This window comes from Topomyia yanbarensis, chromosome 2 (genome assembly GCF_030247195.1).
Source record: "Topomyia yanbarensis strain Yona2022 chromosome 2, ASM3024719v1, whole genome shotgun sequence".
NCBI lineage: Eukaryota > Metazoa > Arthropoda > Insecta > Diptera > Culicidae > Topomyia > Topomyia yanbarensis.
In genome coordinates, this window is record NC_080671.1 from 35,702,754 (window position 1) to 35,730,738 (window position 27,985).

General features: G+C 39.1%; 1 protein-coding gene across 2 annotated transcripts; it reads left to right on the forward strand.

Moving 5' to 3' along the window:
* Positions 1-362: 362 nt before the first annotated feature.
* LOC131682739 (excitatory amino acid transporter) lies at positions 363-27,943 on the forward strand. 2 transcript variants are annotated; one of them, XM_058964440.1, is made up of 6 exons: positions 363-707; positions 15,880-16,060; positions 16,760-17,099; positions 17,155-18,051; positions 27,502-27,718; positions 27,771-27,943. In XM_058964440.1, the coding sequence occupies exons 1-5, from the start codon at positions 699-701 to the stop codon at positions 27,686-27,688; spliced, it is 1,614 nt and encodes a 537-aa protein (XP_058820423.1). In that variant the 5' UTR covers positions 363-698; the 3' UTR covers positions 27,689-27,718; positions 27,771-27,943. The 2 variants fall into 2 exon arrangements, with proteins under 2 accessions (XP_058820423.1, XP_058820421.1); XM_058964438.1 differs by having other exon boundaries at positions 27,502-27,943.
* Positions 27,944-27,985: the final 42 nt, after the last annotated feature.

Genomic DNA, 27,985 nt, shown 5'->3' on the forward strand with positions numbered 1-27,985 from the left:
CAAAGCAGCATCTAAAGCGTAGTAATGATGACGCCTTAGATACTAGTCGCGCATATAAAATGATTTTTTAGTGAACTGATCCGGGCCCGGACCAATTAACGAATTCAATATAAACCCTACACAAGTCAAAATATTAGTCAATGAACCTATTGGGAACCAACATATTGAATGTAAAAGGGCGTTTTGAATATACTATAACGTATTGTAGTACTCTTGTCAATATTTTTATTGACAATATTATTGTCTGGTACAGGACCCACTATAATATTGCTACTGCGACTGCTCAGTCGACCTCGCTCACTATTGCATCGTCGACAATTTGTCCACCACGGCACGGCCAGTAATACCGGGCACGAGTTCGCAACTTCACTCATTCGGTGTTTGCTGTTCGTTTCGTTCGGTAGCAATTCAGCTTGGTCGCCGGTTTCTAGCAGGACTAGATAAGTGGTGCTGGCACAGCAGCGTACAGTGACTTCGGCCGGCGTGTCAATGGAAACTAGTGACTGTTGTTCTAGTGCAGGACTTCCTAAGTGGATTATTTGCGTTACTACCGTGTGCCGTTCGTTCAGTATATAGTTTCTGGAGTGGGCTTTCGCACCTACCTACCTAGCCTACGGCCTATTTTGTTGTTAGAATCTGGAGTGGGCGATTTAAAACAGGAAGAGCTCCGAAGAAAACAACGATTGCATCAGTTACTGATGATGAAGGTGATTTATGTAGTATTGTAGTAAAGTATGAAGTGTCAATGAAGGCTGGAATTACATGAACATTTAAAAGTCCATGTTCTGCAATCACGTAAATATCTGCGACTTCCTCCCGCATTAAATAATTATGCGGGCGGATGGTGGTTTGTGTTTTAAAGCAGAATGAATGTGTATCGTATAATTGCTACCAACAAGTTTTTCTCAGACAAATGCCTTCTAACAAACAGATTATATGTTTGAAATGGATAATGCTTTGAGCCAACAAAGAAGAAAGTTGCACATAATGTTGACTGAAATTAAAATTGGGCAGGTATAAGTTTAAAAATAGGCAACGATTGCTATGACTATACATATTCTTCGTCTCGTCGTTTGCAACATATTTGCTACACGTTTTCTATACTGGTATTTTAGAATTTGGCAGAGGTTGCTAATTACACAAAAAGAGATATTTTTTGCTTTCAAGATAGACATCTGTTGGTATTAAGTTGAAAGAAACCCGCTCTTTTGAAGTACAAGAACAGTTGCAAACTATTTCCCAACAAGATTGAACAAACAACTGTGTATTCTTTTCTCCTTTTTCGTGGACTTTTGTTCCTGGTGTAGGACATGACCGTATTTCAGTGTAGACATTGTTGCTTCAAGTGGTAAGAATAGAACCCCGTCGAAACAAATACTCTGCATACTGTTTTGATTTTTATGAGCACTTCTATTCATTTCGATTTCAATCGTGGTACTTTTCCAGTCGTCCTTTTGGCTGTCCGGTGCAAGAAGTTTGTCTACATAAGAAGGCATTCTGTGAGTACCAAGGTGTGGCTTTGGTTTGCCGTTCGCTTCGAGACAGTTCCGTCTGAAAATCACGAGTCATATTTGTCGTCCAGGAATAGAAATGGGTGGGTGGGAATAGACGGGGTTGCACTGTTGAACCTATTGTGGAGATTGTGTGGAGTGCATAATGCAGTGTAAAATGTAAAGTGTGTCTATTTGGCTGGGTTGCACTCTGGCGCGGATGGTTGGAAAATCGATATGCGGTGCTACTGTTATTGGGCTGTAATTTGTTCTGTGGCTTATTGTGAGGGCATAGATAGATACATTTTGTAAACAAGTTTATTTTAATGGTGGTTCAAGGCAGTTCGCGACAGACCTTTTATACGCGTAACGAACGGTTTTTCTTAGCACTTACGGTAATCGAAAATCTAGTGGAAATGTATCAAATGGATCAACCATTAAAAAGTTTGACAGGACATAGGACTGAAATGCGTAGTAAAAAAATCTAAATATAATTTAATACGTATAATTAAGAGAATTTTTGATTTCTTCTTTGTTAAAAACTGGCTATGGGTTTTCAGTTTTCCAAATCTTTCTGATTTTGATACTTAGTAACACATATAGGAATGATCATTTCATTTTATTGCATCCATTTATTGTGACATGTAGGGGGAATTATGAATACTACTGATAAAGCGTTTAGCTAAATTCCACATTGGATTAGGAACAATAACATATCCTTGAGTTTTAGCTCCCTGTACATAAGGTCGTCCATGGTAAACTTTGACCAACAAAGTCAATCGCAGCGAGGTCTTCGATTTGAGTGCGACTCATTTTCATCTCGAATCCTTCGAATTAACTGTTTTTAGGGCAGCCTCATCTTCAGAGCAAAAACGAATTTTCTTTACGTAAATTCTCTGTTGAAGTTGCGACTGTACGCCACACAGAATCGCGAAGATTTCTGCTTGGAATACGGTACACTATCTACCAAGTGAATTGAATTGGTCTAATCTCATTTCACAACAGTAGACACTAGAACCGGGTCGGCCCTCTAACAAAGAACCGCCAGTGTAATGAACAACATATTTTTCAAGTTGTCGCTTCATACAGAAAGTCAGCCATTTCTCGCGAGGAAGAATAGTTACATTGAAAACCGAAAGTTACATGTGAGATCACTGGGAGCAAGTATATACTCACCCCAAGTAAGGCCACACTATTGTGTGGCTAGTTGCACTATGTATTGGGTTACTGTTTCAGAGTTTAGTAACGTTAAGACAGAATGCACAAGAAAATGCTTCTTGTTTCAGTAACACATATTTTAACATAGTGGAATTCAAACAGTAGACTTTATTTTAACCCATTTCTCGCATGTGAAGTCATGCAACATCACCAGACATGATGTGTGCAATTGTATCGTTACATGCTTGCTTGAACCTATTTGAAGTGGTTTTTGTACTTAATAAACAATATGGTAATATGGTAATAAACATATGGTCATTCCTTGTCAGATTTACAACCAAAATTTTAATTACTTCCAAAAATAACTGACGTATTTTTTGCGTTGGCTGAATATAATTTTTTTTCAAGTTATGAGTTTTCAAACTTTTTACTATCATTTATTTGAGCTTTGACCTCGAGCATCATTTGCCTTTTTAAAAATAATGTACATTTTAAAGATTCAATTTAATTTACAATTCATAAGATAAAAAATAAACGAATATTATTGCTGTAGTCTATGCTGGGTACCCTGCTTTCCACTCCTTGTATTAAATTTCTTCCTCGGTGATGAGTATGGTTGCCACCTCTGGAGAGGAGTTGACCCGGAGATTTTTTACTGACCTGAGGGTGAAGGATTTTAAGCCAAAGCAAACAAAAAGTGGAATCAAAGCAATTGCACGACATTTTAGACTTTAAGCTGAGTGTACACGAGGCTACAGGACACACGCCACAAAAAAATATTCACTATGGATTTTGTTCTACCTATTCCAACACTGTTGCTGTTGCCGTGATGGAATAGGTCCAACAAAACCCATAGTGACTATTTTTTGCGTGTGTCCTGTCGCCTCGTGTGCGTTCAGCTTTAATCGCTTTTTATTACCTAATATGCGCAAAAAAGACAAGTATATACTTTTTCGTTCCTTCTGTAATGTGTCATGAAATTTGATTGGAAAATTGCCAAAATTTCCTCATAATCACCGTAGAGTGATCTCGTATATAATTTCACATTTGTGAAAAGTTTTGTCGATTTTATTAGTTGTAGACTTTCACTTGCCCAGCTAAGTGCAAAGAATACAAAAGCACCAACCACTCTCGCTGTGGAGGATAATTCGAACGAGCATTGCTCTCCTCCACCACTAACAGGAGAAGAAGAAACACTCTGTGGTCTCGGTAATTCATCACCAGACGTTCCAGCAAAGGGGGCAAAACTCACCTCCATAGCCAACAGTTGGGAGTCGCTGCAGGACCAGCAACAACACCGGAAGAACTCGTTTTATGTTGACCAAACCACTTGGATTAGAACAAACCGGCCATCCCACGATGCAGGTGCAGATAAGCACCACCAACAGCGAAGTGATTTCTTAAAATTGCAGGCAACTTTTTTACACCGTTTTGAGCGACTTGGTGTACGCAAAATTTTAATTCGTTGTTTCGCGTACAAAATCAGAAATATTTGGTGGACTCGTCTGAACCAGAGTAATAGTAAATGTACTATACTTACACTTTTTAAATATTGGGCAAAGAATCAATTAAATTCAAAGAAGTTGAAATTTCCACCAAACCCTGAGAAATTGAAGTAAAACCTGGAGGCCAGGAGATCGCTAACGAAAACCGGAGGCTTCGGGTCCAGTCCGGAGGGGTAACCACCCTAGTGATGAGCAATGGTCAGCTTTACCCTCTGCTTCTTGCTGATCGTTTCACCTACCTTCTTGTTCGCTCGTGTTTGCGTCTATGTCATCGTGGTTACAGCTTTGATTTTTTTGCTTTGGTGCTTGCTGTGTTTTCGAGTGGCTGTGGTAGAGCTGTCTTCTTTTTTGTATATTACTTCCATAGGTGTGTTAGCTATTAGTTTGGGGATATCTTGCAATATCGTTTGACCGGCATTTGTTTTTTGGCTGGCTGTGGCACCTAACTCCACTAATAATATACTAATCTGTATCTAAACTACTACCCAAATTAGCACTAGTTGGACACAAAAAATCCAAACAGTTGACACGACACACGTGATCGCCTAAAGTAACTGGTTTATCCCGAGTGATGTCCCGTGAAGCAAATACGTCTGGCATTATGCATAATATTATTTCCCAAAGGAGAAAATTGGATTAAGCCAATTTGCGCATTAAAGGCACAAGACCTAACTGGAATGAAGTTTGATTGTTTTGTAGGTGTTACTGAACGGAAATTGAACATAATTATAAAACACATGATCTTTGTTCATGGTCCTATTTTCGTGAAGTAAAAACGAGATCGTTCCAGAATTCATGGCACTATATTCACGATTTTGGGAATCTTTTTTCCGTGTAGACTTCAAACCGCAGGGGCATTGCCATTGTTTGCCATAACAGCACTTTTCGACCAAATTTTCCACTTGAATCGTATGTTGCTTTTGTTCTGCACCTTGGCAATTTTCTGCCTTTTGTAGGTCTTCTGGCTGCAGCATTTATCGCTTTATCATATGATAATGAATGGAAGCGCGGCAAGCAAATCTGGTTAATATTCATTCAGCCTATAATTTGAATTCAAAGTGGTGACATATACATATTCATATACAGGGTGTTTGGTTCATGGTTAAGAATCTCTCGGGGGGTGATAGACTGTCATATTTGGAGAAAAAAATTGTTCTACACATACCATCAAATCTCAACCATTACAAAGTTATTGAACTTTTTGTATTTAAAACTTACTTCTCTTAAAATACCTCTAACTCAAAAAGAATATTTTGTATTTCAAATATTTTAGGTCCACTGGGAAGGTGAGAAAATTTCGCATTGAGTGATGCCCTCACATGTTTCAGCTAATGAGTTTAAGTAGCCTTTTCAAAGTAATTTATTAAAAATTAAACAATTTTAATCGATTTTTCGTTCATTTCTTGAAAATCCTAATAGTTAACCTCATCGTTTTAATAATCCAGATTTTTAGTCTTGAAGAGCTGCATAATTCGTTCTTTGACATGATACACTTACCTTTTCTTATTTTCATGAGTTTGGGTTATTCAACTTGGATATTTTTATCTCATTTTCACTAATACCAGCTCTAATTGAAAAAGTATGGCACTTATTGTATTTTTTTTCTTTTTATTCGAAAGCCGGGAAAATTTTACAGAGAAAAATGTATTAATACCTTTCAGTTAAGTGAATTTAGTATTCTTTTAGAAGTAAATTAGTTTAAAGTTAGTGCTATTATTAGCATTTTCGTTAATTTTCTTAAAATTGTAAATAATAAACATCACCATTATTATCATGGAAACAATGCATCTCAGCAAGTTCTACAGTTCTTTCTTTGATTCCATTCAAATACCTCTTTTGGTTTCGACGCAAAATCGTTTTTATCACATCGTTTCATATGCAAAAATAACGATTTCGAACCCACTACATTTGTGGCGAGCTCATGCTGTGTTAACTATTAAATAGCAGCAAAATGAAAAGAAATATAGACAAAGTGTCTAATAAAAAGTTATAGAGAACATTAAGGGGCATCAAATGATCAAGAGTAACGATAAATTTAGTTGATTAATAATTAGAATAATTAAAAAACTATCCAAAAACACAAATTTTGAGTTATTTCGTTAGTAAAAAATCATTTAGTACACTTAACTAAAAAATATTTGTACATACACTGATAGGACATTTTCTCAGCTTTCCAATGAAATCTTGTAAATAACGATATAAAGCATATTTTTTAGATTAGAGTCTTTTAAGCACTTGCAAGTCGGTTACACGAAAAGTATAGTAATGAAATTACAAAGAAATAAGAAGAGATAGGAATATGACGTCCAAGAACAAATTATGATTCTACCTAAAACCCAACTTTTGGATAATGGATATTGCTATAATCATGCTTCATTATTTCGAGAAAATTAGCAAAAACCTCCTCAAAAACACTAACTTTTAACTACTTTACAACTAAAAGGTAAGTAAAACTAATTAACTAAAAGATATGAGAACACCATTCAATAGGAATCTCACCTTTCGAATGGAACTAAAACATTTAAAATACAAAGTATATTTTTAAAGTTAGAGGTATTTTAAGACAAATAAGTTTTTTACACAAAAAGTTCAATAACTCTGTAATGGTTGAGATTTGAGGGCATGTGTAGAACCATTTTTTTCTCCAAATATAACAGTCTATCACCCCCCGAGAGATTCTTAACCATGAACCAAACACCCTGTATCAATCGATTTCAATTAAAGCAGGCTATGGAAGAAAGGTTTTTAAAATTCATTAAAAATAATAAAAATAACATACAAATATGAAGAAATTTTCTTTTTTTTAATTCAGCCAATATCTGAATTCTTTACAATAATATATTTCCAATCAAAAATCTTTGGTTGGTTGAAAACTATGCTCCAAATGCAGCGAAAAAGACAACCGTTTCGATCCTAAAACTTGTTAGAACGATCTGAATAGACTGAACCGAAACAACAAATGACAATCGTTGTTTCACAAAGATATGTTTAGTTTCTTACTTCATTCTAGCAAAACGAACAAGAACGTCGGGTTATTCCCTATTTACGGTAGCAATTGTCTGAATATTTTCATTAAAGAGTACTACCGTGGAAAACAACGGAAGCTCTAGCGACAATGTTTATCTAGTGCTCGGTATCTACTCACGCCTCTGACTGATTTTGCATTGAGAAGTGTGAACACTGGCCATTAATTCACGATCAATCTTACTGACCTTGCACTTTTCAATTATTCTGAAAATCGACAGCACAGGGCCGCCTTAAAGCAGCAAATAACGTATTGCAGTCACAGAAAATCGACATCGACAGTTTCATTTACCGACTTACCGTCATTGCCCACGCTGGAAAAAAAAATAATTGTAGTAAAGTTTCGTAAAAAGAAACAATGTTCTTATCGTAATTTTAACATTGTCTATTATAGAGGTTTGTTTATAGAGGTTTATAGAGACGGGGTTAATGATAATCTCAAGAAATATCACCAAATTTTAGCTTCAGAATGTTATTCGCGAGAATTAATGGATTCTGTTCGTCGTCTGTTTCGTATCGAAGGACCAAAAACCGATTTCCAAACGACCGTAATTAACCGCAGTACCTTTTGCGAATTTCAATTTCGGAGCTCTACAAAAACGCAACCGAGCGTTAGTGTACCAATTCATTTTATTATATGTTTGTTCAAAGAAAAATGTTCACATGAATTCATTGTCTTTCGGAAAATGACATTGTATAAGGAAAATATAGAAAGGTTGTGCACCAAGGGGTCGACGCACCGATGATTACCAACATCGTCCACAGGGCCGTCGAGAGACGCGCCGGGCCCTTTTAAACCAAAGCCTTCTAGTTCAGTATGAGTTAGTTCCTCTTCAGCCATGGGAAACTCGTGAGTCCGTGGTTTCTGTTAGTCTCCGGTTGACTCATATTGCCACATCCACAGATAGCGTGCCAGACAGTTGAATTTCGATAGCTTCTTATTCCGTGATACCCAAATCGGGTAAATTTGCCATAGCTACGAGTTTTTCAATTTTACGTGTACTCAGGAATCAGGAAGCAGTAGCGTCTAGCTCGAATGGTACGTTCCCCACGTTGATCGGAGAATTGTGCCTTGCCATGAATCCCCACTCACCCTTCCTCTCTTCTTTGTTTGACAAACCGACTGTTTAAATTGACGAATTAGTGCCTATAGAAATGGGATTCGAGCCGCAGTCGAAAACCTCGTCTCAATTTGGTATACGCGTTTGATCAGTGATCTGTGAGAAGATTTGCATGTATACTGGGTTTAATCCAAACTCTACCCAGATGTTGGTTGATATTTGCAATTGTATTATATTTTTTTTTTCGAAAAATGGTGCAGAATTTGCATTTTGATTATAAATTTATTGCATTATCATTTATTACATGAAGGTGATGGAAATGCTAACTTATAGCTTATCTAGACTTTTAAATTAGTGCTTATGGTTACTACACAAAGCAATTAAAGCAGAGCATTCTGCGCCTCTGAACGATCTGCAGGTGTTACAATAGCAGGGAATAATACCCCCGGAGGAGTTTGGAATTTTTATTTTAACAGTGAGCGGATATATTTCATTTCGCGAGACACACTTCTGCTTGATTGATGATCTGGAATATAATCAGCACGCTATATCTTACATGGTGAAATTGTAGGGTGTAAACATTGGCCATAGCGGTTTGGAACACGACATTTGGCTTCTACTGTGCAGACAAAGCGATACACGGATTGATTTATTTGCTGGTTGCAATTGAGCAGTTTTTAGCTTTTATTGTAAGCAAAATGAAAAGGTAGAAGATGCAGTTCGTAATTCTCGTTTAAAATTATTACATAAAAAATATTTTCAATTTATATAAGTTCATCTCATATTGAATCCAAGAAAACCTTTTCTAATCGTAGATTTTATGCAGGTTTAAATAACAAACAATGTGATATGGCTAACGTAGGAGCCGGTTTTGATATGCTGTGAGAATATGTAGGACCCGACAACAATATAGACACAGAAAGAAATAAGAAGACGTAAATTCAACAACTGCGAGTACAGTGGGCAACCGAGTACTGCTGCTGATGTATGAACTGAACTTAACGTGCTATAAAAATACAAAAATACAAAAAGGTTATCAATTTTTATTACATGCTAATTAAGATCAGTCTACCTTCTCATCTCGCCTAGAGTAGAAACTAAAAATCGTTCCGCTATAAACACACGGCAAAACGACTGCAGACGAATTGCGTTGCTATTGATTTTTGGAAATGTCCTGTAAGGCCAGCTACTCGGGAAGTGAAAGATTTACTTAATATGCAGATTGTGCTCAACCCGGGAGAAGTTAACGCCCTGCAAATGCACCATATCAAACATTAAGAAACATTCGCGGAACAACGTGCAGCACACCAACGAAAGCTGCCACGTTAACAACATCATCCCCGTATACATAGGCAAGGGCTCTAGAGAGATGTGCTTACACGAATTATCTCCACACACCTCTGACATCGTGATTAACAAATATATGTCAAGATACGGAGAAGTGGCTTTCATAAGAGCTGTAACTTCGTATTTTTCCGGGTATCCCTAACTTTGTTCTTGTGGTGAGAATGCTTCCGTACAAACCAACTTTTTGAAACGTAACCATTTTATGCGGATCAACCAAAAATGGTTCGTTTTATCAAACAATTCTGGTTATGCAATCATGGTATATTCATATGCGCGAATTCTACAAAAAGACACTGCACCATGGAAAACTTTGTGCAACAGCAGCTAAGAAAAGCACACCTACTATAACCCTAAACAACAATCACGCAGAGTGTCTCCAAGCTAACAACCGGCACTACCAGCAAAAAAGCGAACGTAGAAGAGGACGGATGCGTTTGTCCGTGCGCTCGCATTTCTGTTTGACGCTCTATTGCTTTCTTCGAAAATACTTTAATTTGGCTTCTCATTATTTTGTAGTTTATTCCTTCGTTTCAAGCAATAAAACTCGTTTTTTAAACTTGTACACAAAGTAGACAACTCCCTTAAGAACGTTTGTTTTAACAAATGTCAACTATCAAATAAAGTTTTCATTTTTATCATATAATAATTTATTAAGGCGAATGATTACAAAAAATTACCATTGCAATTTTTTGATCTTCTATGAATACCGAACGTGTTCGCCAATCTTTCGGGTAAGATCGCGGGTCCCCAAATACCATCCGGGCCCCAGGGCAATTGCCCTGGCTGCCTCCCCCTCTCATCGGGCCTGATCGTCCAAAATTAAATTGTGTTACTGTGTCTTATTTACTGCAAGGTTCTACTGTAACGATTTTGTTGGCTATTTTCGGCAAATTTAAGACTAAGAGAAACGAAAGCAATGAAATTGAAAGACGGATAGGTATTCTAGAGCGAATCAGTTATAAACTCAGAACGGAAAACTAGTACTAGACAGGCTTACATGGACATGATCGAGAAAAAATGTCAAGAATGCTTTGCTTTCTGCTGGTGGGAGTTGTGCTTTCCACCCAAGTCTACCGCATTATCGTTGATAGAACATAACTCATCATCATGTTTTACCGCCGATGCCGACCTGTCTAGTCCTGGTTTTCCGTTCCAAGTTTACAACTGATTCGCTCTAGAATAGTTTTTCTTAGTCCTAAATTCGCCGAAAATAGGCAACAAAATCGATACAGCAAAATTAAATTTTTGGAAGTTGTTGAAAAATTCTCTGGTACTGGCAAACGGCTACTATGAGGAAATTCCTCCTAAAATATTGTTAAACTACAAAATCCTTATGCTCGGAAACAATTTTAGCTGGTGTTCTGTCCCCCATATATTGTCGTATATGTAAGTGGCGCCATCATTGCATACGTGACGACTGACCCAACTAAAATATGTTTGACGTTAAAGCTAGCGAAGAGATGTATACGAGTGTTATGCCTGATAGTCTGTGAGCAATGTTAGGTAAAACGGGACAGCGTGGAGGCAAAATAAGCTATAACAACGGGGTAAAAGGCACCGCGAACAAGCAGTTATTTTCGTAGGATTTTTTGTTTTATTTCGGAACTTCACATAGTTTAAACTGCATAAATCACACTGCTCGATGAAAAATCAAATTGAGTGTTCTCAGACTGCATATTATTTTCCGGAAAGTGGAAAATGATGAAAAATTGTATTTAGGGGGTGGGCGTAGCGTATTGGTAAATCGATTGCCTTGTACGCAGCGCACCTGGGTTCGAGTCCCGACCCCGCACATAGGGTTAGAAATTTTTCAAAAGAGATTTTTCTAACCCGAAGAGACGAATGACCGTAAGGTTAAAACCTCTATAATCGAAATATGTATTTTACGTTAGTCTTTAGGACATCAGGATTGGTTTGAATGAGTTTAAAGAATTTTTGTGTTATAAATAATAAAAATGGCCACTCAAAAGGATTAGAATTTTGGAAAAATAGAAGGGATGTGTATTTAAGTGCTGAATTGGATTTTCTATGCAAGCTACGCAATTTTGAAGTCAAGAATATTGGAAGAAATGTTCCAAAACAGCTTTTACGGTCATATAATTTGAAGACATAATACTATTCTTAGGGAATAGCAAAAACACTCATTTTTGGATTTCCCCCTTTCTTATTGTGACAAATATCAAAGTAAGTTCAGATGCCAATTTTCACATCATTTTGACAACTTTAGACCCCGCCCACTTTGCTTGAAGTTTTTGCAATTTATGCTATAGGAAAATATGGAGGAAAAATATATAAAATGGTATAACTTTTGAAGTAGCACTCAGAAAATTACAATTCATACCTCTTTTTAAAAGAAACAACCATTAGTATTTGAATGAGAATCTTTTTTGTTTCTTAAAAAATAAGTGAAAGTGGAGTACTGGCTCATTTTGTCCCCAAAGTCCTCTATTTTCAATAATGTTTCTGCTCCGTGATGCAAATCATACATTTGCAATTTTGCATAATTTAATATGAACGACAAAAGGCCCTATAACATCAACTTCTCGTATTCGTACAAAGGTCGCAAAGATTCCGTTTGATTTCTTAGATTTTTTCACATTTGAAAAATTACAATAATATATGATTAGCACCACGGAGCAGAAAAAATATTAAAAATAGGGAATTTTGGGGGTAAAATGATCCAGTACTCCACCTTTCCGTATTTTTCGAGAAACGGAAATATTTCTATTCAAATACTAAAATTATTTTCTTTAAATAGAGGTATGCATTGTAATTTTCTACGTGCTACTTTAAAAGTTGTAGCATTTAATATATTTTTTCCTCCATATTTTCCCATTAAGCCAAAGCTTCAAGCGAAGTGGGCGGGGGACTGAAATTGTCCAAATGATGTGAAGTTTGGCATCTGAACTTACTTTGACATGGGAAGTTTAGGAATTAAAAAAAGTTTTGCAATGCTCTAATGATTAATCTCCCTAAAAGTAAACTCTTCAATAAACTTTATTCAGAGACTTGGTGTCTTCTGTAAAATAGTTGAAAATGTTACTAGAAACAACTTTGTCGAAGATTTACTTACGCAGACTTATTTTTGAGGTGATATTGTTATCTACTTCATTAATCCTCATTTCATTTAAAAAATTATGTCAAAATAATAGTTTTTAGGCAACTTTGCAAAGTTTGGAAGTTTAACATGTCACAAGTCAGAGTTCAGCACCTATCTCGGGGCATAACCTAGCGATATTTAAACCTGTTTTCCATTTTATTTTGTTTTGGAAAAAAGTGTGATAGATTTCCCCTCCCCAAGGTTAAGCGGTTTGACGGTATTGCAAACATCATCAAGCGATAGTGGTGCATCGAGGAGACCGAGAGGGCTTATGCGCCTTTTTCATGTTCTATGTTTCTTCATACTCTGCACTTGTGCATACCAACGCTCAACTACTAGTCTGTGCGCGGTGACGTGGCTGACTAGCGGGTAGACGTGGATTGACTTTGGCTGTGTACCGTGTTTGCAAACATTGTTCCACAATTTGATGGCGGTATTCGTGGACGGGGCTCACAGTGGGAGTCATTGTGTGTCCGGTCGACTTCGTCATCGTGCATAGACCAATTAGATTAATTTAGGAATTAAATCAATTCAGCAAATACACAAGTAGAAACCTATTAGTTGTCGTTTTTAGATTTAGCTGCGTTTAGACGAGTTTGATTGCATGTTACATGTGTTTTTCTATTCTGCTTCATTAGTCTGTTTCTTTTGTACATCTGTTAGCTTGCTTTTCCATACATTTCTAATCAAGCTCTTTGTATCTTTTTTTCTTTATTCGGCATGTTATGATTTCTTTTATTAGTATATACCTGCTATACGCTATCTATACTCATATAGGTACAAATGCTCGTGGTTTTCGCGATAACACAAACCTGGTCACAAAGGCGACCATGCAATTGCAATAATCCACTCATACTTACGCCCGCGATTTCACCAACACGGAAACACCCCGGTAGTTAAGTAAACGTAGCACCTTGAAACTTCCAAACGCGGTCTCAAACATTAACCCACCACTCGCGCGATCATGAAACGGTAACGTCCGGAAATTTTTCCTCAGTCCTAGCAGTCTGGACTAATGCCTTCAGTTGAACCAATAAAAACGTGACGCTCATATTCACTAAACAACACGTTCTATCGTGACATGACCTAGAACTCTGGTGATATGGGGAAACGGTCTCTTCTACCATTTGTACCATACACTAAAAATTAAGCATCAGACTCACGGTTCGCACGCGTTCATTCTAGAATACACGCTACTTCATTATAAAATCGAAATTATACACGCGAAGTCACATACACGTGACAAACACGTTAATATACAAATTCTTGAGCCCTTCGCGACTATCCACGGCATCTACACCCGCGATCTCGTAAACATGATAACATCCCGGTGATAAAGTGAATGTCTTAGCTCCTATAAATTTTCAAACGCGATTTCAAGCGTGAACCTAAAAACTTCCGTATTCGCACGATCATGAATCTGTCACTTCCGGATGTTTCTATCCTTGATATCAGCAGACTAGGTCCATGCCTTCAATTGGGTCAATTAAAAAAGAAAGCTCTCATATCCACTGGACACCACGTTACATGGCGGCATGGCCGGGGATTCTAGTGATATGGAGACTCTAGTGATAACTTACTGTCTGTCAGAATGTGAATTGTACACCGAAAACTAACTATCAGCATGAAAGTCGGCGTGACCATCTAAGAACGCAAGCTTAGGAGTTGCCACACGGTTACAAAATCGAGTTTTGTACATGCGAAGTCACATACACGCGAGCACATGTGATAAACACGTTAACATACGAACACTTAAGCCCTTCGCGATCATGTCCGGAATAACTTAGGTCCATACATTCAGTAGCACCAATCAAAAAATAAAGCTCGTATCCACTAGACAACACGTTCCATGGCGACATATCCGGGAACTCTAGTAATATGGAAGATCTCACTTTCTTCCAGCATCTGATCCGTACACGAAAAATTAAGTATCAGATTCACGGTCCGCGCGCGATCATTCTAGAACACACGCGAATATGCCAAAGGCAAACGGTTTTAATATAAAATTTATACACGCGAAGTTACATACACGTTAGAACACGCGACATACAAACGCATACGCGATCTAACACTTTAACGTACAAATGCTTGAGCCCTTCGTGATGATGCACAACTACCTGAACCGTACAATGAATATCACACGGCCCGCTGCCTGCCTCGTCTGCAAATTGTAGTATGTGATTCTGACGGAGAGCCCTTCCGATAACCTAGCTCTACAGCTTCAGTAGAACAACTCTCGAAAAAAGTGTGATAGACTTCAGAAAATCGCATCAGTTTTCGTTAGTCCGCGCATAGCTCCATAATTTTTCAGTGAGCTGAGGGTTGAAAATGTACGTGTTAAGTTTCATTAAATCATCTAGAATCTCAGTTCAACTAATGCTGCTGAATTTTACAAACACACTGTTCCTGGCATTAATATATTCTAACTGGGTGCTAACGAGACCATGACAAATAAGGCAAGTGACCAATTTCGGGAGCATTTACCGTGTTGCGCGTATTTGGTGGAATGATTTCAAGTGCGATACATTTCACAGGGTTCAGATCGTTGTTGCTCTTATCGCTTTAAAAAACAAGTATTATAATAAGTAATTTTTTAAGATCTTCTAGGACGTGATTTTTGACCATTAAATTATCGTAGAGTCAAGCAACGGGAAGCTATATTTTGTATTATCCCTGGAGATGTGATGAAACCATCATTGTACAAAGAAATACATCCATTCATGTTGCTTCTCTGTGTGTTGTCTAGCTGTAAAATACCTCTATAACTGGTTGCGCAAAATCATCACATCATAGCGCTGAAGCTAGTACTGAACTGTGCAACAAATATTCTGCTCCTCGTGCTTTGTACGTTTAGCTGTGATGCCTGTCAGTATGCCATCTTTTGCTCTGATTGAGGACAATGGTGATCGCCTCGGTACCTACAATCTGCTTTATTGCATCTAATTTTATTTTGTTTGAAAACAGCCCGACACTCTGCGCCACTTAATATGGATATGAATACATATGTTCTACATATACTCATCTCTATGCTCGGCATAGAAAAAAGCAACGACTAGGCGCGTGTCTATCAACTCATCAGTCTTATTGAGGACTGCTCAGTCTGTGCACTAACGGATGCTGTACAATTCAGATTCCATTCAATTGTTAAAATTTAAAAACTAATTGTTTCTCGATCGATTGTGTATTTCAAACAGTTCAACTACTACCCGGAAACGGCCAATGGAATGGCACAAAGCGAGCAGCAGTTCCTGAAAGGTGATAGCCAACGGCACACACCTGTGGCGAAACCGCCAAAGGCCCCGTGGCGGGAATTTATTTCCGAGAACAAACTAATCCTGGTTACGTTGAGCGGTGTTATATTGGGCGTATTGATGGGTAAGTTTGAATTAACTTTTGGTAAAATATAGCGAGCGATGTATCGTGTGTATAAAGCGGACCCTACACGAGACAAGAATATTGTCAATAAAAATATTGACAAGACTACTTCAATCCGTCAATCCCATTTGAATTCTACAGAATCAATATGTTCATATTGTCCTTACATGATCAATATATTGATCAATAATTGGTTTATTGTCAATATTTCTGCTCGTGTAGGATGTAGGATAACAGATATGTAAATATGGATCAAAGTTGGCGTGTGAGGACATGACATTGAGCAAAAATGTGCATTGAACTTTATGCTATTTTTGGTCTTTACCGATGCAGTTGTTATTTTTACTTTTTTATGCGTAAAATGCGAATCAATTTTTTTTTAATGAAATTGATTTAACTTGATCACATCTTCAATTCAATTCACCATTGAGCTGTATCCTTTTTCTGGATTAACTGTCAAAAATGCTAACCCATGTGGTCAAGTCCATTGCCAATTAAGACCGATAGTGTCAAACAAGAACGTGTCTGCACATCCAAACTACGAATTTGCTTAAGAAAACTTTAAAGATTTCACCAACCGATCGCTAGTTCCTTTTCAGGAGGAGCAGATTTTCGGAATCAAGAATTTTTTTAAAATTTACTGCAATGCAAAGCATGAATTGATTAAATTTTAAATGTAATCTGTTTCTCATCCCGTAGGATTCATCCTTCGCCCGTTGGCCTTGTCGGCAGACACCATTATGCTGATAGCCTACCCGGGTGAGCTGTTTATGCGTATACTGAAGCTGATGATTCTTCCGCTGGTTATTGCTAGTTTGATCAGTGGATCCTCCAGTTTGAATGCTAAACTGAATGGAAAAATTGCCCTCCGAACGTTCGCGTATTTCGCGCTGACCTCGTTTTTGAACGCTGTACTTGGTACAGTGTTGGTGCTGCTGATACATCCTGGTGATCCGAAAGTACACGAAGCGATAGTCGAGTTTTCGGGTGCCGGTGGGAAACCGGTCACCCTAATGGATAGTATTTTGGATTTGGGAAGGTAAGTGGCTCGATTAAAATTGAAAACATATTTTAAAAATTGATATATTCATTAGGAACATTTTCCCGGACAATATATTCCAAGCGGCCATCCAGCAGGCTCACACTGTTTATGTGCCTAAGGAAAGTACCAATGGAAGCTTGCCAACGTTGGCCAACACGCAGCAAACGAAGCCTACATCTGCTCACACCACCTTCAATTGGGATGACGAAGAAGAGCTTATTCGGATAGTTGAATATCGGCCAGGCACGAACACGCTCGGAATCGTTTTCTTTTGCCTTGTGTTCGGAACACTCCTGGGAACTATCGGAAGCAAAGGCTACGTGGTGATTCAGTTCTTCTCCGCAATTTTCGAAGTAATCATGAAGATGGTTACAGGGGTGATGTGGCTTACTCCGATCGGAATTGGAAGCGTCATAACCGGCAAAATCTTGGCAGTTAACGACATTAGCCTCGTTATGACACAACTAGCTTGGTTTATTTTTACCGTACTGTTCGGGGTGCTTCTGTATCAGTGGGTGATCATACAGGCCATTTACTTCTTTTTTCTGAGAAAGAACCCATTTAGGTTCTACGTGGCACTTATTCAACCGATGTTGACTGCATTTGCGACGGCTTCTACAGCGGCAGCACTCCCGCTTTCATTCCGGTGCATGAACGAAAAATTAAAAGTGGATTCCAGGATCACCAGATTCGTACTCCCGATCGGTGCCAACATCAACATGGACGGTACGGCACTGTTCATTTCAGTATCGTCGATCTTCATTGCTCAGATGAGCAGTATGCAGCTGAACGTGGGACAGATTATGACGGTGGTACTGACATCGACTGCCGCTTCGATGAGCTCAGCCAGTATTCCGAGTGCTGCGTTGGTGCTACTGCTGGTCGTCCTATCGGCAATCGATGCTCCGATGCAGAATGTAACGCTACTGTTTGCGGTGGATTGGATTGTGTGAGTATTTAAATATTTGTTTTAAAATCAGCACTTTTTTCTCAGTCCGAGAAACTACGATATCATTATTATATTGTAAGAAAGTCAATTTTTCCATAGACCGTGAGTCTTTCACTTGTGTTTCTAATACTTAGAATGGTAAAAATGAAACTTACTAGTGATGTCCCGGGAAACAAATATAGCTCTGGTTTGCTGACGAGAAAGCGAAGACGAACTCTTGTCTTTTGGTTGAAGAAACTAAACGCCTGGATATGTGGCTTTAGGCGTTCACATATGTCGTGTGAACTGTTTGGAATTTTTTGTGTCTAACTAGTGCTAATTTGGGTACTAGTTTAGATACATCGTCTAACTAGACACCCAGATGGTGCTAGTTACTGACGAGATGAATTCGAAACACAAAAAAGCAAAACTAAATTTATGTTGGGTCTTGTGCCCTTAACGCGCAAAACGGTTTAGTCCAAATATATTGCATAACAGCTATATCACTGTCAAGCTTTTGCAACATAAAAATTACTACAAATATCTTTATACATGTACTACAACATACGTAAAACAGTATTACAAAAAACTATAACAATGATGAAATAAAAAATCGTGAATTCATCCTATTTTTTTGAAACCCAGGTAGACATAACCCCTTAATTAGATTGGTCTAGTTCAACCATGAATGTGAAGTCGACCGGCTAGCATTCTATGGTTTTTGGAACTATTTCACGAAGTCGAATATCAGATCGTGGTCAATATACTATGAAGCATGAATCAGTTCACAGAGAAATTTTTTTGATAGCATTTAGGAGAATTCGCGAAGCCAGATAGGCAGACGCATTAGCAAATAAATCCAGTGAAAATAACTCGGTGGTGTGAGACTGAACCCCTAATGTTAACGCTTGCAATTCACAATATTTCTGGACGGGAATAATGCGTTTTTTAAACAGTCAAGTTTTCGCTCCAGCAATTCCTCACAGGTTAAACTCGGATCGGCGATAACACCGCCGATCTCAACATTGTATGCGGGCACTTATACACTCATTCGTAAACAGCTTGTCTCCAAAACTGTCATTATCGTGGCGAATTTTTTATATTTCAGTCATGGTCTATTTCGGCAGGTTGTGTGAAATGCTCAGAACACTTACACTTAATCACTTATCGCCATATGGCAAGAAAAGGATCAGAAATGGATAATTTTGAGCAACAACATTTCTCAAAAGTTTCTATTTCACACGCCCAAAATATGTTATGGTTTTTGGCAACAAAAAATCACGAAAGCCACTTTGTTTCATTCGCACAAAAAATATGTTAAACCTTGAAGAGAAAAGCGTACAACAGTGCTTCTATTATTCCACGTGGATATGTGACGTTCTACGGGATACACGTCCGATCGACCCGAGCATCACAATACGTCTGATCAAGCGGCATGTCCGACGAGAAAAAAAGATCTCGCTTGTAGCGAAATTGAAACATGGATTGGCTTAGTACACCAATGCGATAGGCAAGATGCTCAATTTCTTTCTAAGGAAAACATTGGATAATAACCAATTTAATTCCCTACGGTGAAACTTAGGTAAAACTTTTTCATGTTAAGGGCAACAATAACTTTAACTTAATAAGTCACAGATTGCGTTTCGACTTCGTTTCATCAGAATCTGGCACCGACTAACTAACCAGATAGACAGTAGATCCTAAACTGAAACACGATATGTGTTCCAAACAGTAATACTGCATTAAAGTCTATTTCGCGTTTTTTTTGTTAGGGGAAACTTCGACCACTTTTCAGGTTATCTATCTTTTGTGGCTGCCCCTGTTTGCTCCACAAGTTACAAATTACCCGAATCCAATGTAGTTGGAAGCGAGTTGTTTGTTTGTCCACATGTGTCGTCCCACCAGGGTAGTACATTATTACTACCATTAATAATGTACTGTAATAATGTATTAATAACATTGTATGATTCAAGATACAAAATATTTCAGACATAAACGAAATCAACAAGAATCTATTTTCATGAATAAAAATAGCAACACTGTCCTATTCCACCAAGAAACTAAATTAACACAAGAAGCGGGAGGCAGTGCGCCCAGGATAGTCGACGGAAATAATATTCGATTATTTTTTTTATTTGTTTTTATCCACTTTGTATTTTTTTTATTCAAATTGTTTATTTGATAAGTTGCAAGTTTGCGTTAGCTTAAAGGTGCCAATCTTGGTTTGTTTTACATTTCAAATTACTTAAAACTAGGGGATTACATATTGATTTTTTTAAAATTAAACTAAGGAGAATTTATAGCTATACATATACGCAAGGGGGTAGTATAATTTTCGTAAGGTTGGAGGGGTCATTTAGTTTTTATCGCAATATGGTTTGAAATTTTTAGCAGGGAGATTATTGAAGCAAATAATTTTTAACTAAGGGGACAGTTTTTATAACTATCTTAAAACTAGGAATAACTAGATGGTGTAATTTAATTTTGTAAAGATTCGGGGAGATAATTTAGAGTTATTTTGATGTGGTAGTAGAGTTGGGCATTTTCAATGAGATTATATAATATAATAGTTAGAACTAAAAGAGACAGAAAGAGCTAAATGCTTCGAGGGACTATTTGGTGGACGGGGGGGGGAGTAGGGGGTGATACTTCTGGGTATAAGAGTCAGGGTAGTGAGAGTGGACAAAGATGGCAGGGAAGAAAGTAATTCACTTTCAGTTTCAGGCATCGGGAGATCAACGGCATAGGATGCAGACTCGGGTGGCCTTCATCAGGAAGAATTATGTACAGGGAGGCCGGGTGTTCTTCCTCGAGTCGGCAGGGGTTCCTCCAGACGATTTTGTAGTACGGCTAAGATGCGGATCGGAAGGAGTTCGAGTTTCGCGTGTGGTTTGTACGTAGGTCCCGTGTTTGTTGGTACAGGCGGAATAAGGCACTTCTGAGAATGACAAGAAAAATGGGCCTGTTAAATTTGTATATTGATGGTTTTTATGAAGGTGTATATAAGGGACATATAGAGGACATCGCGACTTGCCAGCACATCTCGAACCGGGACGTTGGGTGGTCTTCCTCGTACCCGGAGGGTGTCCATAAGCCGAGATCTGGCGGAACTATACTCGGTGCACGCCCAGACAATGTGCTCGATGTCGTGATAGCCGTCGTCACAAGTGCAGATACAACTATCCACAAGCCCAATACGCCGGAGATGTGCATCCAGCGTGTAATGGTTTGCAATGAGTCGGGACATCACACGAATGAAGTTATGACCCACATCCATCCCCTTGAACCAAGGCTTCATCGATACCTTAGGGACTATCGAATGTAGCCACCTTCCTAGCTCCCCATAGCTCCACGAGGTTTGCCATCTTTCGAGGGTTCTCTGATGAGTAATACTGAAAAATTCGTGGAAGCAAATTGGTCTTTCAAAAACGTCACCTTCTAGGGAACCCGCCTTAGCTAAGGAGTCCGCCTTCTCATTGCCCGGAATGGAGCAATGAGAAGGGATCCGCACCAAGGTAATCTGGAAAGATTTGTCAGATAAAGCACTCAGCAGCTCCCGTATTTGCCTCAAAAAATACGAGGAGTGCTTTCCATGTTTCATCGAGCGAATAGCGTCAATAGAACTCAGACTATCCGAGACAATGAAGTAATGGTCTGCGGGTAATGTGTCAATGACTCCAAGGGTATACTGAATAGCAGCTAGTTCTGCGGTGTAAGCTGAAGCGGGGTCACTGAGTTTGTAGGAGGCGGTGAACTTTTGATTGAAAATAGCGAAGCCAGTGGACCCTTCGAGGTTTGATTCGTCAGTGTAAAACATCTTAGAGCAGTCGACTTCTCGGAATTTATTATAAAAAATGTTTGGAACCACTTGTGGGCGTATGTAGTCCGGAATTCCACTAATCTCGTCTTTCATGGATGTGTCGAAGAAAACAGTAGATTCTGAAGTATTTATGAAATGCACACGGTTGGGATTGTAAGAAGAAGGATTAATATTTTGCGCCATGTAGTCAAAGTACCGGGACATAAAACGGGTCGGAGAATTGAGCTCAACAAGCCTTTCGAAATTTTCAATCACCACCGCGTTCAAGATATAGCATCGAATGAGCAATCGATATGAGAGTTCCCAAAATCGATTTTTCAGCGGGAAAATACAACTAGCTCAGTTTTCTCCGTGGAGAATTCGATACCCAGCTTAATAGCCCAAGCAGACAAATTGTCCAAGGTATTCTGCAATGGTCCTTGTAGATTGACAGCTTTGGATCCCGTAACAGACACCACGCCATCGTCTGCAAGTTGCTTTAACGTGCAGGAATTGTCAAGACATTCAACAATGTCGTTGACATAGAAATTGTGTAACAGGGGGCTTAGACATGAGCCCTGGGGAAGGCCCATGTAGCTAAATCGTGATGTCGATAAGTCACCATGCGAAAAATGTATGTGCTTTTCCGACAACAAGTTTAGTAAAAAGTTGTTAAAGTCGCTGAAAGACCATGCTGGTGCAGCTTATCTGAAAGAATGTTGATCGAAACTGAATCAAAAGCCCTCCTAATATCTAGGAACACTGATGCCATCTGCTCTTTGCTAGCATAGGCCATTTAAATTTCGGTTGAGAGCAACGCAAGACAATCGTTCGTCCCTTTGCCTTTGCGAAAGCCAAATTGTGTATCTGACAGTAAGCCATTTGCTTCAACACAATTGTCGAGGCGAAACAAGATCATTTTCTCGAATAACTTCCGGATACAGGATAGCATTGCAATTGGTCTATACGAGTTGTGGTCGGAGGCTGGTTTTCCTGGTTTTTGGATGGCGATGACACTCACTTGTCTCCAATCATGTGGGACAATGTTAGCCTCAAGAAACTTATTAAATAAGTTCAACAAGCATCTCTTGGCAGAGTCTGGCAGATTCTTCAACAAATTGAATTTGATTCTGTCTGGCCCTGGAGCTTTATTGTTACATGACAAGAGAGCAAGTGAGAACTCCACCATCGAAAAAGGTGTTTCGTTCGAGTTATCGTGAGGGGACACGGCGCGGTAGATCTTCTGTGCCGGGGCGGAATCCGGACAAACCTTCTTGGCGAAATCGAATATCCAACGGTTTGAATATTCCACGCTCTCATTAGTACTGTTTCGGTTTCGCATACGTCGGGCTGTTCCCCAAAGAGTGCTCGTCAATGTTTCTCTCGTTAATCCGTCGACGAACCGGCGCCAATAACCGCGTTTCTTGGTTTTCATCAAACTCTTCATTTGCTTGTCTAACGTCGCGTTCTGTCGAGAACTAGCGGGTAACCCGTCATTCCGGACGGTCTTATACGCAGCGGCCTTATCCGCGTACACGTCTGAGCACTCTTTATCCCACCAGGGATTGGGAGAACGTTTTTGTATGTTCGCGCCGGGTACTGTCCAGAATCAAACCAGCTAAAAAGCTGTACTCTTCCTCTGGAGGACGTTCTTGAGTAGATTCGATGTTGTCGGATATCGCGGCAGTATAGCTCTTCCAATCGATATTTCGTGTGAGGTCATACGAAATATTGTTTGTTTCCAATTGCCTTGAGCCGTTATTGATTGAGATTACGACCGGCAGATGGTCGCTACCGTGGGGATCAGGGATTACCTTCCACGCGCATTCTAACTGTAGCGAGGTCGAGCAAAGGGATAAATCTAATGCGCTTGGGCGCGCTGGTGGGGGAGGAATCCGTGTCATTTCACATTTCATAAAGGCAACCCCATTCCGCACCGTGATAGTGAAAGCCTCCTAAAACTAGTCGCGGTGCAGGCAGGGTTTCTATGATGTCATGTAGCTGGCGGTGACCAATCGCGGTGTTGGGGGGAATATATATGGAAGCTATGCAAAGATCTTTGCCTTTGATTGTTACATGACAAGCGAAAATTTCAATGCCTGGTATTGAGGGAAGGTTAATTCTGTAGAAGGAATAGCACTTTTTGATCCCCAAAAGTACTCCTCCGTAGGGGGTATCTCGATCCAAGCGAATAGTATTAAAATCGTGGAAGTTAAGGTTTATATCGGAAGTTAACCAAGTTTCACATAAAGCGAATGCATCGCAACTCAAACTATTTATTAAAATTTTGAAGGAATCGATTTTTCGGGATGATACTTCTGCAATTCCACTGTAGAACAGTGATCAAATCCGTGACCTCGTTCGATGAGTTAGCCATCAAAGGATACAATCGCTGAAAGCAGGGGCCATTTAACAGTCAACTGCTTCAAAAATGTTCTTACTGTAGGGAGAAAAGCTAACATAAGACTTTTAATGGGATCAGTTATACTGAAAGTTTTTATTATCTGGTCCACTATGTCCGAGAGTTTGATAATACCAGTGCTGTGATTATTCTCGAACTGAAACAAAGGAACACTTGGGATTTTATATGTTCCTGGAAGTGCTGGGAACTCCTTCTCTGAGCTTAATACTCCGAGACCAAGAGCTACTTGCTTCGGTTTGGTTGCAACACTTCCAATAGATGCGACTTTCGGAGCCCCGTCAAGGGATACCTTCTGGCCTTTACAAGGAACTTTAGGAGAGGAAATGTTCCTCCTCTTCCTATAACTTCTAGGCGCCCTAGTAGATGTTCCCTCTTGTGGGTCATCAGCCTCGCCCTCGATAGGAGGCAAGTGAGCATAGATGTTTGTTGAGGATGGTGGCGTAGCTTTCATTAGCATTTCTGCGAAAGAACGTTCGGATCGTCCTGCAAGGGAACGTTTAATTTTATCCCCGCGTAGTTTAACACTTCTCAGCATTCTTACTGTACGAATCATCCAGATGATTCTCACCGCATTTTCCACAGCGGGCCTTATTGCTACAATGGATGGCTGTGTAACCCAATTGTTTACACTTTGTGCAATTCATGACTCGCGGTACAAACAGACGCACAGGCAGACGAACCTTGTGCAAGAGGACATAATTTGGCAAAGCGGTACCAGCGAAGAGTTTGATTGGGGGTACGTTTTTGAACCATCCCCCGCAACTACTACTGAGTGCAAACGCTTGCACTCAAGTATTTCCACTGGCTGAAGTAAGCGGTCTCTAAAACGGCCAACCCCGTACTCCAGCAGATCCTCGTATGTCAAACTCTCATCAGTGACAACGCCTTCAGACTGTACTTTTACAGCTGGAATATACACATAGTAGTCCTTCGTAAAGTGCTCGCAGCAAGCAATATCGTTTGCGTGCTTTGAATTAGCCAACACGACCCTGACTCTGTCTGAGCGGACCTTTCTTATTTCGGTCACAGCCGAGAACCGTTCCGTCAGGTCTTTTGAAATCTGTAATAGATTCAGCGATTTTGTTTTGGGCCGAAAGAAGACCACAAAGGGACCGGTCGAGAGATATCCAGAGCTGGGACGGGGAAGAGCCTTGGGAGTCGATTCGACCTCCATTTGGCCGTCCGGGGTGGGAGCCATCGACACCGTCAACGCAGGGGGTCAGCCCCCGCGCAGACGGGAAAACGCCGTAAATGTATCAAAAAGGTGTATTTCACTTATCTGTATACTCGTTTCCCACGACGCACCAGTCCAGCTTATATAGGGTGGGTGCTCCTATAGTTGAGGTGTACTTATAGTTGCAGTAGTGGGTTATACGCCTAACTAAGGTACCAACCATCAACAAATATTTTTTTTTATCGATTCATCGTACTAAAATTATGCAACAATAAAACTGTTATCCTTGAAATCTGCTTAAATAACTATTGAAAAAAATTATTTTCTTTGAATTTTGAGCTCCCTTGCACCTATAGTTGATTTAATGTACCTATAGTTGCAAGTCCCATAAGAAATCAATGGGATTTGCAACAACAGGAACCGAAATTAGCGATTGCACCACTATTGGTACATGTGTTCCCATAGTGGTTCAAGCGGTTTTGAATTCATGAATTGGTTATTGAACAATCTTTATATTTTCCTATGAAGTAGGGATTGAAAGCTTTCATTTAATATATTATCATTGCCCATAGGTCTATGAATCAATTTTTTAGTAAAAGTTTTCCTTAAGTATGCGACTATTGGTACATCCGGCCTAATTGGCGGTGGTCAGCTATTTTCGTCCGCGTCCCTTATCACCTATTTTGTAAGGTGATTCATCAACAGTGCTATCTTTGAAAATGAACTACCTTGGTTATTCAACTAATTTTTCTAATCTTATTTTATTGCAAATAATTATATTATTATTATTCATTATATTCAGAATTGCACATAGTGTGTCGTATGTAATTTTAAATGTTCTTTGATTTGATGGCATTGCAAGGGAACACGTATCCGCCGGTTGATGCCAATCTAGCTGACATCTCTTTGGACAAAGCAAACTAATTTATTTGTTTGTTTAGTGTTTATTTGACCAAATAGGAAATTAATCCACTGGGCATTTAATGTGCGTGAGGAATACGCATGGTATTGTCTGAGTGAAAAAATGGGAATTGATAGATTCTCGAGAAGAATCAGAAGCCAGCTACCAATTCGCAGCAGTCATACCAGCACGAAGAACATACGTTTTATTGTCATATTCATTGGCTCACTTTTAGGCCAATATATCAATTAAATTAAATCAATAATTTATGGTCCATTTTATATTGTCGACAAGACTCCCGACAGCCGGCTGTCCGGAGTTCAAGTTGTTTTCGATGAAACAAACTCTCGATAAACGGTTATCCAGAGGTTAAACACCTTCGCATCGCGAACATTTACGTATCCTAGTCAATACACTATCCAAACTTCTTATGCACGAAAATAAATTCTAAGTCGCATCGCTTGCTTGAGGTGAATCCTGACTAACAACCCACCCACTACCCAATTCGTGGTACTTATGGGAGTGTCACTGAGTCGGGGCCATCCGTTAAGTAAGTACCACATCAACACTTCCTTTCTTATATCCCAAGCTACGGTAAAGATGGTCGTGGCCAGCAATGGTGGTTCTCAGGCGAAATTCACGCTTGGACTGGATCAATTGTCATTTCCAAACAATGTTCCTCAAGTAGTCTGGCTGGAAATGAGAGTCATCAGTCTGCAATCTACGAAGTATACCATGCTTACGCAACGCAACGCAAAAGGTTGAGGAATGCGGCCTAACGGTTAACACACGCACAAGAGAAAATAAAAGTCCAAACCTAACTGGCAAGATAACCTTGAACGCGGATTAGTACTGTTCTTTTTCGCACGGACCGAAAACAAAACACTTCTATCTCGATCGATCGATGCGTAGAGACTGAATCTACTTTGTATTTTAAATTTAATTGTATCTTTGAAATATGTATTATTTTCAAAAAGGCGAATGACCATCGAAGTTAAAATCTTAATAAATAAAGAACAAATAGATAATATTAATAAGTTTACAATGAAGAAGAATAGAATTTCAAGCCAAGGAATAATTATAATCATTCTTTCCATAATATTTGTTCTATTTGGTGGATGTAATATTGTTCGAGTGAATTTACTACAATTAATTTTCCCTTTTTACATTGCCAGTGACCGCATCCGTACGACCAACAATTTCCTGGGTGATTGCTACTGTGCCGTCATCGTGGAACATCTATCGAAACGAGAGTTGAAGCTTGCCGAGGTAAATGAACTCCAGCCGCATTATCGGGAAGACGACGAGCTTACCTTGGATGGCGAGGGAAAAATTCCGGGTAGACCTCGCATTCAAGTTTAAAACCATTATTCTGTTTTATTATTTTACAAGGTAAGATACGAATTTCTATATCTTAAACATTGAGGCTTATTAGTACCTGTAGGGACCGACCAACTAGTGAACACACGATTCGATTTAAATTTCGATTCAGTACGGTACCAAAATATAAATACCTACCTAACTAGACTATAGCTGCACTGACTTGGTCAGTAATTGTGATATTAAAATCTGTTTAATAGTATTTCAAGAAGAAACAATATAGTTACCGAAAAGGGAGCGAACTTTGTCATTTGGGTATGAAGAAAGAAATCCTTGTTT